This window comes from Canis lupus, chromosome 11, assembly GCF_048164855.1.
Source record: "Canis lupus baileyi chromosome 11, mCanLup2.hap1, whole genome shotgun sequence".
Lineage (NCBI taxonomy): Eukaryota > Metazoa > Chordata > Mammalia > Carnivora > Canidae > Canis > Canis lupus.
In genome coordinates this window covers 61342989-61360702 of record NC_132848.1, presented here as the reverse complement: position 1 = coordinate 61360702, position 17714 = coordinate 61342989, and the positions used below count along the sequence as shown (strand labels likewise).

Sequence of the window (17714 nt, the reverse complement as noted above, 5' to 3'; positions counted from 1 at the left end):
CGTCTACTGTGAAAAGACAAGACAAATGAAGTCCACTGTAAGCCAAAGTAGAACAAATATTACTGAAATAACGATTAAAACATTAACGAGATCCCACAAAATAAACTCATTTTTTTTTATAACCACTGCAAATTGTTATAAAACAATAGGCTGGTATTTACATTTCTGCCATTACTTGAATGTTCATCTGTGCAGGGATATAAAATCTCCTAAGTGCAATATGTGGCTGTTAAACCTGCTGTAAACAGGTATCCTATTTTATTGTCGTTCATTAAATAAACTCTGAAAAGTCACTCAGTAAACTTAGTTTTTAATTTAAAAAGTCGCCTACTAAGAAGAACGCGGCTAGCACATCATAACGACTTTTGGTGATCATACACAAGTTATTATAAAAGCAGAAGACAAGATTAGCCGTTACACGTAGGCTATCTTAACTGCTATTAGAGCACTGGATTATTAAAGGCCCTTCAATCTAGCAGAATGCTACAGTCCCATGGGCGCCGTTTGCTTTCTTCACAAGCTTCAACAATGTCCTAATGCAAGACTTGGCTCTCCTATTAAAATAAAAACACAATCTCTACCACGCTGTTTGGTACTGATTTCTTCAGTCATAAATCTCCCACTAATAATGGAATGGTTCCATTTGTACAGATGTGTTCACAAGTCCCTTTTCCATTATGGCAATTCCTGGTTACCACCACTTGAAAAAAAAAAAAATTTCACATCCTCTAATTTAAAAAAAAAAAAAAAAAATCTGGCACCTGTTTGGACGACACAGGCTACACACAAGAGGCCCTCTGAGGAAAAATAATCAGAAAGTGGAATAAACTTTCCCAGTCACTTCCCCCCTCCTCCAACAGAGGGATGACTTGATAGGAAGCTGTAAGTAAAAGTAAGGACAAGTCCTTTAGATTTCTGAAGCCAATCTTTCATAAACTGGTTTTCATTCGAAATAGCCCCTTGAGAGTTAACTTTACTTCACTATTATAGTTTGATCTTACCTAATTAAAATACATTATCACATTTTCCATCTTTATTTTATTGCACATATACATTGATAACTATAGTTATGTAAATGTTTTACCACATTTCCACTAAAATACATGTAATGTTAGAAAAAAAAAAAAATCCTATAGTCACTCTTTCCCACCATGAAAGAGAGACCTTTCCCTGAAGTGCCTTCAGAGGAACAAATGCAAAATTCTGTGTTTTAATGAACTTTAATGAAGTTCAACCCCAAGACTCGACCCATGATTAAGTCTTCTTTCCAGCTACTGTACAGAGAAGAGTCATCCTAATACCTGTTAAATTCACTGAAAATAAATATTCTAGATGACCACATTAGCATCTATGTGAATGTGTAATTAACACAATGAATTGATCATATATTTTTAACTGACTTTAAAATACATCTTCGAAATACAGATGATAGGACAAAAGGATAATTATAGAACTCAGGAATTAAATAGTTGGATAGGAATTATACTAGTCTATTATTTCCTGTGCATTTGAAAAAAAAATAAAATGCTGAAAGTAAAAAGAAAAGAACTGATTATATTTGAAGAGAACTCTTAATATCTAAATATAAAAATCTTTTTAATTTGAAAGTTGAAATATGAAGTATTTTGTTTCTGTAGAATTTGGTCTCTGTATAATTTATTGTAATATATAATATATTCTTCAGTTGAATTTGATTATTAATGTAATCATTAACAGTAGTATATTTTTATGTAGATTTTACTTACGATGCTACAGCTTAGAAATGTGGCAAGATTTTGTTATTAATACTTTTCCTCTACACTACATTGTTAGTTTTAAAATATAATTTCGCATCTAGTTTTTATTTACCTCATTAATATGGAGCCATGCAAATGACTCTTCACTGAAAGCCTGTTGTGTTCTCAATTGTTTAACATTTCTAAATTATAAAGTACTGCCAAGAGTAACAACAATTAAAAAAAAAAAAAGGCACGGGTTGGGACTTGAATTCTATCTATTCTTCTAGAAAGCAGATTCCAGGAACAGTGGACACTAGAATGCATAATTAAAATAAAACCAACTGATATGATTTGTGGATCTGCTACTGTGCCAGATGCTCCAGCTGCTTTTATATTATCTCATTTAATCATTCTAACAATAGTATAAAGTACTACTAAGCCTATTGATAAATAAGAGAAGCTCGGAGAGGTTAAGCAACTTGTTTAGTATCACAAAGCAAAACTTGATGAAGCTCTGCACTGAAATCCCAATCTTTCCGAATCCGGAGCCGACACTCAATTAACAATTACTTTGCCCTGTCATTAGTTTTAACACCCTTTAAACCACATTACACATAGTACTTCTACAGTCGGGGGAGTACCTGAGGTGGGCTTTTTCACTTACAACACCAGAAGACATACTGATGCAAGCATGGTTGTCTGGCAAGGAATAAATCAGCAGCAGGTCCTGAGAGGCAGCAGTAACTAAAGTTTCCATGCGACTATCCTTCTATGAAATGATTTCTTTCAAATCACTTCATTCGATGAAGAAGGGGGTCTACTTAAAGCATTACTTTATAAAGTGTTTTGAATGTCTTTCCCAGCTGCTAGGAGAACAGGAGAAGCTAACTTAAGAGGACTGGTCCTTATTCTAAAGACAAACCAGAGTAAAAGTCTCTGGGGCCAACTCACCAAATGGAATGAAACAGGAATTGAGGGAAAAAGAAACTGTAAGTGTTAATCCCAAAATGGATCAGATTATTTGCCTAAAGTGCTTTCTGTTTAGTTTTATTTTTTACAGAGAGTAACATGAAGTATGAAGAAAAATAAGAAATAATAAAGTGAACTTAAAAACTTCTGCCTTAGGCAGACAGGGTTGAAATGCCCAAAATACGAGTTGCTATGCCCAGAAATGACCTAAGAAAGGAGAAAACATCTGAACAGGATGCTCACCTGAAGAAGTGAATGGTGACCACCCATGGCACAAATTTAGAGTGTATGCTTTCATTCCCAACTAGTAACCTGTATCATTACATTTTGTCAATTCAGATTGACAAAGAGCTGAAAAATTTCACAGTGGCCACAATATATTGCATTTCAAAAAGGATATCTCAAAGAAAGCATTAAACTCAGTCTCTCTTATTTTCTCCGTACCTTTAAAATTTTATTTTTTTCAAAGGCCGGTTTTTTAAATGATTTTATTTATTTATTTTAGGGAGGGAGGGAAGGGGCGGGGGAGAGAAGCAGACTTCCCACTTAGCAGAGAGCCCTACATGGGGCTTGAGCCCAGGACCCTAAGATCATGACCTGAACCCAAAGCAGATGCAGATGCTCAACTGACTGAGCCATCCAGGCACCCCAGTATGTTTAAAATTTTAAGTCTTAGTTTTTGTTTTTGTTTTTTTCTTAATGAAACGCTACGGTGTGAATCTTAGGAAAAGTTATTTAATAGAGCAAAGGGGTTGTTTTGTTTTTTTGTTCTTTTAATTTTTATTTTATCCATCCTCCCACCCCCTTCCCTTTTTGTTCTCCAGAGTTAAGAGTCTGTTTCTTGGTTTGCCTCCCTTTCTGGTTTGTTTGTTTTTCTCACCTTTGCTTATTTTGTTTCCTAAATTTCACAAAGTTATCTTATATTTGGCCAATGTATATTATTAACCCAATCAAATAGTTCAAGACCTACATTAAGGCCTTAAAAGTCATGGCTAAATGTCAAAATTGGGTTATACCATGTAGAACAAATAGTATCTTCATTATTTTTTATTTATATATCGACCAAAGACTGTTTATAGCAGTAAATTTACCTAAAAACAGAAATCAATGGTATGCTTTTCTGACTACTAACAGGATCCAAGCTTGATGGTGTACCTTAATATCATAATTGAAAAATAGGTTCCTTTTTTGGAATTATTGTTTGAGGTGATAAATATTGTGTAAACTATATCATTTCCTCAAGTTTGGTAACATGAAAATACACTCTCAGTTTATTTCACATATATTTTGTAAGCTGGAGTGCTAGATTGGAGTGAAAGGAAACTGTGCAAAAAATAACACAAGACTTGGATTTCATATATCATAGCAATTGGCAAAAATAAAAAGTATATGTCTCTTTCCTTGATACTGAATATATTACACAAACAAATGGACATTTAAAATGCAATTTAGACATCATATTTTATGGTCATCAATGATGTCAAATTAAAACAGGTATTATACACTCAATGCAGAGGTCTGAAGTATTTAAAAAAGCTCAATATGTTAAATGCAGTATATCTCTAGAGAAATTAGGTATTGACTGCATGCCTCAGTGAGTAGAAAAATCTACAAAAATCCATACCACACATTGATCCAAATATTGCTTTTTAACATTACTAAGAATGTAACAAATTTTAAAATAGTATATTTGACACAGATATAATTCTCTTTAATTATCAGGCAACAAGCCCAAAATATGTCAATGTTTATGCATGTTAGTTTTTATGAAGAAGAAAAAATTAATAATAGAAGAGATAGGTAAATCCAATGTATATTACTCTAATTTTACATTAAATGAAGCATTTCAGCCACTCAGAAAATACCTTTAGGTCATACAAGAGAATTGAGTTTGGAAGAATAACTGCAATTTTTAAAAAGCATACCGATTTACATAGATATATGGCAGTCCCAGGAACGTTCATTCAACTATCCATCCGTCTCTAGATATCTCTATTCCTATTTTTTGGTTTATAGTAATACAAACTGCCTTCCTTTTACATAAGGTTGAACTAGAAAATGCTTATGTGAAACTGTGATTGGTACCTTATACAAACTCCTTCATTAAGAAAACCCAACTAATCCACAGGAAAATGAGAGTTCGCTCTGGTTTCCGAATACTCACTACAAAACGTAGGAGAGACCAGACAGTCTGATCAGGTTACCAGTCTCTGTTAAGTGGCTAATTCATAAGGCAGTTTTACACTAAATTCTGAATATTTCCCTGGACCTGACCAGACACAGATATACCTGACATATAGCAAATGCTTTGACAACTGGAGGTTCTATTTCCTAGAGATAACTTGTTTTGCTCTTTATGTTTTCCTTTGCATTATCTTTCTCAGTATTTATTTGATCTCATAGCTGGACTGGTATAGAAAAGATTTTTCTGAGATTAAACTACATAGTGACTGTACTGAAAGTAAACACATGAATATTTATGAATCTGACCTTCTACATTTAACTACAGGATTTATGGCCCTGTTTATTCTGGCTTCTAGATATGACTAAATGATCATTTCATTTCTAATAAAATCCTAAAGTAAAATGTTTTATTTTGGGAAATTAAATGCAAAACATTAGGAATGAATAGTACTCAAACATTTGAGGATATCAAACCCTTCACTTTATATATTAGACTAAAACTGCATATTATAATTTCAGCAAATGTATATATTTATGTGTACGTATTTATGCATGTGTGTGTGTGTATGTGTGTGTGTGTGTGTATATGCATTCATGTATGTATGTGTATATAGTGGACCCTTGAAAAACACGGATTTGAATTGCCTGGGTCTACTTATATGCAGAGTTTTTTACAATACAGTACTGTTAATGTATTTTCTCCTCCTTATGATTTTCTTAGTAACATTTTCTTTCTCTAGCTTACTTTATTGTAAAAATACAGTATGTAATACATATGACATAAAAAAATATGTGTTAATAGACTATGTTATCTGGTAAGGCTTCTGGCTATCAGTAGACTTCAGTGGTTAAGTTTTGGGGGAGTCAAAAGTTATACATGGATTTTTGACTATGTGGGGCATCAGCATCCCTAACCCTCAGGTTGTTCAAGGGTTAACTGTATATGTATGCATATCCATATGTAGATATCTATGTGTAGATATAGATATGCCTAGAAGTTTAGTGTAAATTCTATTTTGAATGCATTTAAGGGAATCCACTTTTTATAAGAATCTTGTGAAACCCATGATAAAAATGCATTATTCACTACAGCATATAACTTTCTAGCAAATACCAAAATTATGTAATAAAGGCACTTCTCTGAATAGTCCTCCCAGGGAGGTAATACCATCTTTCTACCATCATTCTCAGTTTAGTCTTATCCTCAGAGACTCAGCATGGTGAAATCTACCCAACTCATCAACATGTGTTATTATTTGGGGAGGAAAAACCTTAAATGGACTACAAAATAAAAAACTGTTTAAACTGTTCATGAAGATAACATAATGAAAACGCTGCCATGGGGGGGCCTGGGCGGCTCAAAAGGTTAAGCATCTGCCTTTGGCTCAGGTCATGATCCCAGGGTTCTGGGATCGAGTCCTATATCAGGCACCCTGCAGAGCAGGGAGCCTGCTTCTCCTTCTGCCTCTGCCTCCCTCTGTCTCTCATGAATAAATAAAATCTTAAAAAAAAAAAAAATCACTGCCTTAACCTACAGAGTATAGAGGGCATTTGGAATTAACATAGACTGACTGTTGACCCAACTAACATGTGACAATTCTACTTTCCATACTGCAATCACAGTTGTTTCTTAGCAATTTCAACAGTCAAAATCTGAAAGGACCAGAATTAGAGCTATCTATAGAAATAAGTGGCCGAATCACATAAGTTAATATCATTAACATAACTGGACCAATGCTTAAGAATCTGTATGATGAATTTCTAGCTATACTGCTATGAAAAAGTACTTCTGAGTTTCTGCAAATTCTTTCATACTAATAAATCCAGCAAAAACGAGAAGCAAAATTCATTTGGAGTCAAAGAACTTTAAATTGAAAAATATATCAGTAAGCATTTGCCTCTTAAAGTCCTTAATTAAAGCCATGTCCCACTATATTTTTAAATGCTCATTGATTCATTAACAATGTAAATGGTGAAAAATTACACAATATCACTAAATTTCTTAGTGATCATTACTTTTCTAACTATCCTATTCTTGAAAAAAAAATAGTGGTTTCTATTACTCTGATCAGGAATACAAAAGGTAATTTCCATTTCAGAAACTGTAACCTATGAATTCTTCCTGGAAAGAAGGCATACAACTGACGCACTTATTTCACTTTTTACTGGCTTACCTTACAGTAGTGTGGGTTTTAATTGCTCTGGAAAATGATCAAGCCCTCTATATTACATGGTCAATGGTCCTTTTAACAGAAAAGGCAATAATATACAGTTGTTTGCACCAACCAAAACTCCTCAGAAAGTATCAGCTTAGGGTAACAGTTCAACAGCCATTAACAAGTGCAAATGTCTAATTGTCTTTTAGTGAAATGGAGTCCTTTCAACACTGTTTTTAAATTATTTTTATGGTTTAGCATATTTGAAAATACTTTTATAAATAAAGTTTACAAAGAATATGATTTTGAAAGGCAAACTTTTTCAATAATCACCATTTTTTTACTAGCATAACATTAGAATTGACTTTTTGTCTTGCTGACAGAGCAACTAAGAAAGTACAGTTGCATTGACCATATTGATTGTGAACAAAGCAACCATCAGTGAGACTCTGCACCATATATTTTCAATATTGACCTCCTACTTCCTTTTCCATGGCTTTCTGGGTCGGCTATTGGATTTGGACTGCAGTGTAATAAACAGCTAAGGTTTAATTAATGGTAAATGAATACAAGACATAGGTTATGACTTTAACTAATTAGGGAATTGTTGAATTAAGTCTGCCTTGGAATGCAAGGCAGTACAATCAATATCCAATAAAAGGACTATGTATGTAATTTACCTGCAAATGTGTTTCCAATACCATCAAAGTGAGTTTAAATAAGTAAGATATATGAAAGGCGACTAGGAGAGATTTCCACAAGTTAACACTTTATAGTTTCAGAAAAGATTTCCTTATTGTTGAGGGATGGTATCTTCTAAAAACTCTGATAAGGGCCTGGTGAAAAACAGGAATAATTCTTCCCATGTGCACCTTTACCAAATCTGTTAATAGTGGTGATTGCATACAAACTCACTTGCTGACCTCCAAATTTAAACTATAAAAACTAGTGATTTCCTGGCCCAAATCAGCATCAAGTTTTGTTTACTTGACATCCTGCCACATCCTTCTCACTTGTCACAATCTGTCTCCTCCCCCTGTTAGGAAAAATATTCATTGGCATACAGGAACTCAGTACTTGTGATAAAAATCTCGTCCACATTCTCACTCTTCAGACTGACTATGCAAAGGGCATATCATGGGCCTTATTACTCTTTAATCATTCTTCTGAAATAACATTAAGAAACAGAAAAAAAGAAACCTACCTACTCCCTTGTGGGCATCTACGCTGGTAAACTCTATTGTCCCATTATGGGCTTTTTTAGGATTTTCCTGATACTGTTTGTGGTTCCCATTGGGACAATATCTGTAGCAAAGTCCATAATCTGCAAGATAAACCTGGAAGACATGAACAGAGAAATGAATAATGCTTTTGTCCTCTGAAAATATAACCTTTATAATTAAGTCTTAAGAAACTGATAGGTTAAGAACAGCCTCACATCTACATTTTATTAAACCAAATGGTGCCTCAGGATAAAATATGTACAACTGGGGGTCATAACAACTAACTTCTCAGCTTAAATCCTTACTTCATCATGGGCATATCTTGTTTCTGAGCTGACTTAGATTTTAGTCCTTTTTATTTTACTCCTAAATTCCCTTCCCTGCAGGTGGGCATCCAGATATCATAAACTACAATAGTTTTTTTTTTTTTTAATCTGTATTCATACAGCTTATGAGATCTGCCTTTTCTTTTAACCCCTCCCCTAAACATAAACGTTTTCAAGCAGGGAGGGGACAGGAGAGCAAATAATCTAAAAATGTAAACCCAATGTTATAGGAAACTCCATTAACAGGAAGCATAAAAATAGTGAACAGACTGTAAGAGGTAATGACTCTTAAAAAAAAAAAAAAAGAGACAGAGAGAAAGAAACCACCATGTTGTCTGTATTTAAGAATGGAACATCAATGCAGTACTTTTGGCCTTTCAGACCGATCCATATCATCACTGTTATCTTTGTAAGTCGGTCAGAATTGCAAGCAGGGTCTCCAAACAGAATATAGATTGTTAAAAGTCAGATGGCAATTCAAGTGAATTTTTCTCAGATTACTTTTGGAGAGAGAAAAAAGGGGGGAGAAGTAGTTTTACAGATATAGCATGCACTGAATAGGGAACTGATACTAGACATTTATTCTCACATGTAGTCAGAACAGAGGAGTCCCCAACTCTGTTACCATGCTCCCTCCAAAAAGAAAGCAGTTAAAAATTTTTAAATGTGTTGTTTCACATATATTTCTTTAAAATTGGGGGACTGAGGTGACATTTCATGATAGAGCTTCAAGACAACAGAGTATTGCAATACAACCTATGTTTTAAAATAGAATACCCATTAAAAGAAAATTTAGTATGAAATCTAAGTCTCTAAGTTTCTGGTTTTACGATAGCCTAAGGAGGAGATAATTTGACCTTCAAAATATAAACAGCACAGAGTTTTCTTCATCTGATGGAGAATATAGCTTGCTAGAGTGTCTGGAAACATGATATTTCAGTTTTCTCTCTCTCGCCCACAGACACCATTTCTCAACATGGCCTCAGAAGTAACCGATCCCTCTGCCCTAAATAACTAGACTCCAGGATCAGATGTGTAACTGGTTGCTTGCTTTCACTATTTATGATGCACTTTATTTAGTTTGAGAACTAAATAGACTTCACTTCGCGAAGTAGATATCCTGAAAATGTACATACTGGTAACTCAGCAAAAGGAAACATTTTAAATATGCTAGAGTAATTTACTATTTGAAAAAAAAAAAAGATCTATAGGCAAACCATAAGAGACTCTTAACTACAGAGAATAAACTGAGGGTTGGTGGAGGGGAGGCACAAGGCAGGATGAGGTAACTGGATGATGGGCATTAAGGTAGGCATGTGATATGATGAGCACTGAGAGTTATATACAAGTGATGAATTACTGAACTCTACATCTGAAACTAATGATGGCTAACTGAATTTAAATAAAAATATTTAAAAATTTTTAAAAAAGACCTATCAAGTTTTCATGCAGTCGGTAGTTCAAAATAAAAAAAAAAAAAATCAGGCCTAAAATTTACGGAGTGCCTAATATGCACCAGATAGCATGCTAAGAGCTTTATATTCACTGACCTATGGCATCCTCACAGAAATCTTGTAGGTGGGTACCATTACCTCCATTTTACTCAAGTACAAACTGAAGCCTAGTGAGATTATGTGATTTGTGTAGTAAGATGACACCGGAATCTTCACATTCAATCACTGTCAGAGGGAAATTGCACTGGACAAGTTACACAGACAAGGAAGACTTCATTCAAAGCTACTACATAAGAGAGAGTGACTACTGCAATTGGGTAGGGAGTTTGAACTCAACTCCACTGAAACAAAAAATGGGCAAGTTTTTAAGTGCAGGGGGTGAGCTAGTGAAATAACTGGAGGAGGTTAAGGGGAGGCTGTTCAGAGTGACTAGGCTGTCCATGTTGTTATTTGGAGTATAGGCTCAGAGACAAGGGCACAAGGGCACAAACTTTCTTAATGAATATATTTTAAAGGGGGTGGCTCCCAGGTCCTTGAGAAAGACATTCCCAGCTTTTAAAACTGGCAAGAGGCTGGGAGAAGATGTACATCTCAAAGACGCAGAGAAAGAATTTACAATTTCAAGTTTTCTAAGGTAAATGCTCTAAAATAAATAAATAGATAAATTTTTTAAAAGGGACAGGGGCCTCTAATCGAAAGAAAATTGTTCTAAAGTTTAGTCAAGCTGAAGGGGAACACGAAGGTCTTCTTGATCATCATGGAGGTATGTGCCTCAAGATGGTATTGGCTTGCACCAACTCTGAAGGGCAAAGCAGGGTCTACATTTAATATAAGGACAAGAAGCTAATAATATAGTAAAGAAAACATATGGTAACCATTTTACTCCCCATAGGGGACATTAAGTAAAAATACCTCTTTGAGATAGTGATTTCATTTCCTTTGGATAAATACCCAGAAGTGGATTGTTGGATCACAGGGTAGTTCTATTTTTAATTTCTTGAGGAACCTCCATACTGTCTTCCACAGGGGCTGCACTAGTTTACATTACCACCAATAGTGCACCAGGGTTCCCTTTTCTCCACATCCTCACCAACACTTATTTCTTGTCTTTTTGATAATAGCCTAATTGGAATGAGTTGGTATCACATTATGGTTTTGACTTGCATTTCTCAGATGATTTAGTGATGCTGAGTACCTTTTTATTTGTCCGTTGGCCATCTGGATGTCTTCTTTGGAAAACTATCTACACCAGTCCTTTGCCCATTTTTTAATTGGGTTGCTTTGCTTTTGTTATTGAGTTGTATGAGTTCTTTGCATATATTGGCTATACCCTCACTGGTGGTTCAGAAATGTTTTTTCCCATTCTATAATTGCCTCTTCATTTTGTTGATGGTTTCCTTTACTGTGCAGAAACTTTTTAGTTTGATGTAGTCCTACTTGTTGATTTTTGCTTTAGTTGCCTTTGCTTTTGGTGTCAAATCCAAAGATGACTGCCAAGACCAGTATCAAGGAGATTTTTCCTGTTTTCTTCCAGAAGTTTTATGGTTTCAAATCTTATGTTCAAGTCTTTAATCCACTTGGAGTTAATTTTTGTGTATGGTGTAAGATATGGGCCTAGTTTCATTCTTTTCCATGTAGCTGTCCAGTTTTCCTGACACCATTTAAGAGATTACCCTTTCCCAGGGGTAAACCGAGTGGGGGAAAAGAAAAAAAATTAGAGAGGAAGACAAACCATGAAAGACTCCTAACTCTGGGAAACAAACGGTTGCAAAAGAGGAGGATGAGGGGGGTGGGGGTGACTGGGTGATGGGCAATAAGGACAGCATTTGATGGAATGAGCACTGGGTGTTCCACTATATGTTGGCAAATTGAATTTAAATAAAATTTTTTTTTTAAAAAGAGATCATCTTTTCCTTATATATATTCTTGGCTCCTTGTGAAAGATTGACCATACACACATGAGTTTATTTCTGGAGTCTCTATTCTGTTGCATTGATCTACATGTCTGTTCTTATGCTCATACCATATCGTTTTGATTACTAGAACTTTGTAATCCAGCTTGAGATCAGGAGGTATGAGGCCTCCAACACTGTTCTTCCTTCTCAAGTTTGCTGTGGCAACTCAGGACCTTTTGTGGTTCCAAAGAATTTTTAGAATTGTTTTTCTATTTCTGTGAAAAAGACCATTGGAAATTTGATAAGGACTAAACAGTCTGTGGACTATTCTGGATAGTATGGACATTTTAAAAATTTTAGTTCTTCCAATCCATCAGCATGGAATTTCTATTTATTTGTGTCTTCTTCAATTTTTTTAATCAGTGTTTTATAGCTTTCAGTACATAGGTCTTTCATGTTCTTGGTTAAATTTATTCCTAAATCTTTTATTCTTATTCATGCTATCATAAATAGAATTATTTTAATTTTCCCTTTCAATAGCTCATTGTTAGTGTATGGAAATTCAACTGATCCTTGCATACTGACTTTGTATCCTGCAACTTTACTGAATTCATTTAGTTCTAATAGACTTCTGGAGGAATCTTTAGGGTTTTCTCTATCTATATAATATCATGTCCTCCACAGAGATAATTTTACTGCTTCCTTTCCAACATGAATGACTTTACTTTTCTTGTCTAATTGCTCTAAGTAAAACTTCCGGTACTAATAAAAATGGTAAGAGTAGTCATTCTTGAATAAAACAAATTTCAGCAGCACATTAAAGAGGAATATATCATGATCAAGTGGGACTTATTCCTGGGATGAAAGGTGAGAGTAGTCATTCTTGTCATTTTCCTGACCTTAAAGGAGGAACACTCAGCTTTTTACCATTGATTACGATGGTCTATGGGCTTGTCCTAACTGGCCTTTTTTATATTAAGGTATGTTCTTTATAAAAAAAAATATTAATTTTTATTTTGGAGGGGGGTAGAGGGAGAGAGAGAAAGAGAATCTTAAGAAGACGCCATGCCCAGTGTGGAGTCCCATGCAGGGCTCAATCTCTGACATCATGACCTAAGTCAAAATCAAGAGTCAGACCCTTAAACAAGTGAGCTACTCAGGTGCCCCAAGGTATGTTCCTTCTCTATGTAATTTTTAGAGACTTTTTAATCATGAGAGGATGTTAAATTTGTCAATTTTTTTCTGCATCTATTTACATGATCATGGGATTCTTAGCACTCATTTTGTTAATGTGATGTATTGCATTGGTTGATTTGCTTATTTTGAACTTCCTTGCATCCCAGGAGTAAGTCCCACTTGATCATGATATATTCCTCTTTAATGTACTGCTGAAATCGGTTTGCTAATATTTTGTTTACTGTTTTTGCATCTATGGCCATCAAGGATATTGGCCTATAATTTTCTTTTCCTGTAGTACCCTTGTCTGGCTTTGATACCACATTAATGTTGGCTTCTTTTTTTTTTTTTTTTTTAAAGATTTTATTTATTTATTCATGATAGTCACAGAGAGAGAGAGAGAGAGAGGCAGAGAGACACAGGCAGAGGGAGAAGCAGGCTCCATGCACCGGGAGCCCGACGTGGGATTCGATCCCGGGTCTCCAGGATCGCGCCCTGGGCCAAAGGCAGGCGCCAAACCGCTGCGCCACCCAGGGATCCCTAATGTTGGCTTCTTAAAATGAGTTTAAAAGTGTCTCCTTTAAAATAAGTAAGTAAGTAAATAAATAAATAAATAAATAAAAGTGTCTCTTTTCTATTTTTTGGAAGAGTTTGAAAAGAATTCATATTAATTCTTTAAATGTTTGGTAGAGGGATCCCTGGGTGGCTCAGCGGTTTGTCGCCTGCCTTTGGCCAGGGTGTGATCCTGGAGACCCAGGATCGAGTCCGACATCAGGCTCCCTGCATGGAGCCTGCTTCTCCCTCTGCCTGTGTCTCTGCCCTTCTCTCTCTCTCTGTCATAAAAAAAAAATAAAAAATAAATAAATAAATAAATGTTTGGTAGAATTCACCAATGACGTCATCTGATCCTGGGCTTTTCCTTGTTGACAGGTTTTGATTGTTACTTAAATCTCCTTACCAGTAATAGGTCTGGTCAGATTGTCTATTTCTCCATGATTCAATCTTGGTAGGTTGCATGTTTCTAAAAATTTATCCATTTCTTCTAGCATATATAATATGTTGGCATATAATTGTTCATAGTAGTTTCTTATTATTGTTAGACTTTATTAGTTACAATGTCTCATCTTTCATTTCTGATTTCATTGATTGGGGTCTTTTTTTTGGGGGGGGGTCTTCTTTTTTAGTCTAAAGGTTTTCCAATTTTGTCGATTCTTTCAAAAAGTCATCGCTGTTTCAATGATCTTTTCTAGTCTTTTTAGTCTCTATTTCATTTATTTTGGCTCTGAAATTTATTATTTTCTTTCTTCTACTAACTTTGTGCTTATTCTTCTTTTTCTAGTTCCTTTAAGTATAAAGTTAGGTTGTTTACTTAAGATCTTTTTTCTTAATGTAGGCATTTATCATTATAAATTTACCTCTTAGAACTCCTTTTCTTGTCTCCCAAAAGTTTTAGTATGTTGTATTTCCATTTTTACTTATCTAAAGGTATTCTTTGATGTCCCTTTTAATACTAGTAATTCAGGAGCATGTTGTTTAATCTCCACTATGTGTGAAGTTTCCAATTTTCCTATAATTGACTTCTAGTTTCAATCTTCTTAAATTTATTAAGATTTATTCTGTGGCCTATGATCTATCCTAGAGAATGTTCCATGTGTGTTGAGAAGAATGTGTATTCTGTTGCAGTTGGATGGAATGACTTGTATATGTTTGTTAATCCATCTCATCTAACATGTAGTTTAAGCCCAATGTTTCCTCATTGTTTTTCACCTGGATGATCTACTGGTTATTGAAAATGGGATACTGGAACCTCATATTATTGCATTATTGTCTATAGGTGATAATCTTTAATCTGTTAATGTATGCTTTATTTATTTAGTGCTCCAATATTGGGTGCATGGTCAGTGTTTTTTTTGTTGCTGTTGTTGTTGTTTTTAGATTTTATTTATTCATGAGAGATAGATAGAGAGAGAGAGAGAGAGGCAGAGACACAGGCAGAGGGAGAAGCAGGCTCCGTGCAGGGAGCCTGATGTAGGACTCGGTCCTGGGACTCCAGTATCATGCCCTGGGCCAAAGGCAGGCGCTAAACCACTGAGTCACCCAGGGATCCCCGGTCAGTGGTCTTAATAGAGTTGTGGGCAGGATTCAAAATAATCATGGAATGCTATCGAGCAAAGTGATAAAACAACTATCTCCACCACCCTATATAACCCCTCCTGTTTTTTCAATTTGTTTTTTATCTACTAAGGCAGTATATGGCTTAGAATATTTATATTCTATGAGAACTAGATATAGTCTCTAAAATTCTTGTAAGTTTTACTGCTAGCATCTATCAGTATTACAGATCTTGACACACTACTGAAGAAATTTAGGAGTGACTGCATTTGGTAAGTAGAGATTTTGGTGTATGTCAATAATTTGTCCCAAGGTATCAAAACGTTTATAAATTAATTTGATACAAATTAGGTCAAAGTGAGAGCTTCTATGAAGATTTGGTGGTAGAAAAACAATCTAGAATTCTGTAAGAACAATTCAAAGAAAGAAAGAAAAGACTGGGAGATACTGTCAAACAAGATAAGAAGGGAATAAAGGAAGAAAATTTGTTGAGGTCCTAATTATGTGATAATCACTGGGCAAAGTACTTTTCACAAATTATGTCATTAAATACAGGCAATCTCCCAGTTAGGTAGCACTGGGTCTCACTTTACATATGAGGAGGACAAGCACCCCAGTAACTAATTAATTAACTCGTCCAAGTCAGAGCTAGTAAAGGACGGAAGCAGGATTCAATTCCATGCCAATATAATATCAAAGTCCATTCTCTCTTTTTTAAAATAGTATAGAATTTGGGGTTCTGTCCATTTCTGAAATTTTGTTGGAGTCAAAAATAAGTTTAAGCAGAACTTAATCCACAATAAGGTTTGCAGTCTAGGTCCTATTTTTGTGTGTCCTTGAGCTAAGAATGATTTTTACATTTTTATAGGATTATAAAAAAAAAAAAAGAAAAGAAAGAAAAAAAGAGAATATGCAGCAGAGACCCATATGTGGCCCACAGAGCTCATAAAAGCCTAAAATATTTACTATCTGGCTCTTTACAGAAAAAGTTTGCCAACCCCTAATCTAAAATAAAACTTGCTTTCCAGTTAACTTTTTAAATATTATCTTTTTTCTATGAAATAAAAAATAACAACTAGTTAATATTTTTCACTTTCAGTATAAATATATATAATATCCCTAGTTCTAGACAAGCCTGTAGTGGGAAACTCAATAGTACCAAGGTCAAGTAGGAAGTGATTATTTGCATTGTAATCATACTAGGTATAGGAAAATGTAAATATCTAGCTCCCTAATGCACTTTAATTATTTTTAAGATTTTATTTGAGAGAGAGAGAGAGCACATATGAGCAGGGGGGAGGGGCAGAAGGAGAGAAAAGCAGACTCCCCACTGAGTGGGGAGCCCCCAAGGGCTCCATCCCAGGATCCTGAGATCATGACCTGAGCCAAAGGCGGACACTTAACTGAGCCACCCAGGAGCCCCTCTGGTGTTCCCTGTCAGAACTGTATCACAATCTGAGCTCTCCTAGCCCAATTCTTCCTGTCCCCCCTTCCTATCACATGGGTCATGTCAACATCCCACTCTTAAAGCTTTGCTTGTCCAATCCTGTTTTTTCTCTTTTCCTCCTTCCTTGGTAATATACTTGCTTTCCCCCTGTAAGGCCTTGCACTCCTAATTCCGTCTCAGCATTGACCCTCTGAGATCTGAATTTGGCACAATTTGGCCTGTAAATCATAGTCCTCATTAAAAGCACTAAACAAATAAAGATGAAAACAAATTAGACTTTGGTGTCCATGAAGAACCCAACATTCTTATACTGAACAGGACTGTCTCAAACATTCTCCCCCTTTACTCAGCCAGATCTGTATCCATATATGCCACATTCTCAAGTTCTGCACTTAAACCTTCACTTCCCATCACCTTTGTTTCCAAATGTGGGAAGGCTCTTACACTGCTTTATTTTTCCAAATGGATAGGTAGAACCAATGATTACAGAACACCCTGTGATAAGTCCTCTTTGCAGTGAATTACATGGGAAGAAGCGCCTTTGTCTTCAATCCAGCACACCTCTAGGGGTGCCCAACATGCTCTTCTCTGCTTCCTATCACAACCTTGGATTCACACTTCACAATTCCTAGGTTCACCACTCACCCCTGAATCCTATTGTGGTATGTACATTCCTTCAACCACAAAGAAACTCACTGGGTTTTCATTTGTGTCCCACAGACTTACTACTTAAAAATGTAATCGAGTTATTTAGCTTTGCTTTTCTTTTTTCCCTGGGGCGGGGAGGGGTACAAAGGGAAAGGGAGAGAATCTTCAGCAATTTCCATGCCCAGCACAGAGCCCAATGAGGGGCTCAATCTCACAGCCTTGAGATCAATGACCTGAGCCAAAATCAAGAGTTGAATGCTTAACTGACTGAGCCACCCAGGGGACCCCTAGCTTTTCCTTTATTTAAGCCCTGGCTCCCCATTTATGGACTATAAGCTCCAGAGGGACAAATGGCCAAGATAATGTTGTATACATATTTGTATCCATGACAGTACCTTTTCTTAAG

General features: G+C 35.5%; 1 protein-coding gene across 4 annotated transcripts in view; it reads right to left on the bottom strand.

Annotated features, from left to right (window-relative positions):
- The window catches only part of VRK2 (VRK serine/threonine kinase 2), a 215714-nt gene that overhangs the window by 27192 nt on the left and 170808 nt on the right, over positions 1–17714 (bottom strand). For all 4 annotated transcript variants that reach the window (XM_072768449.1, XM_072768452.1, XM_072768448.1 and 1 more), the window contains one exon: positions 8232–8364. In XM_072768449.1, coding sequence (XP_072624550.1) covers positions 8232–8364 — 133 coding nt within the window. The remainder of the gene's footprint in view (positions 1–8231; positions 8365–17714) is intronic.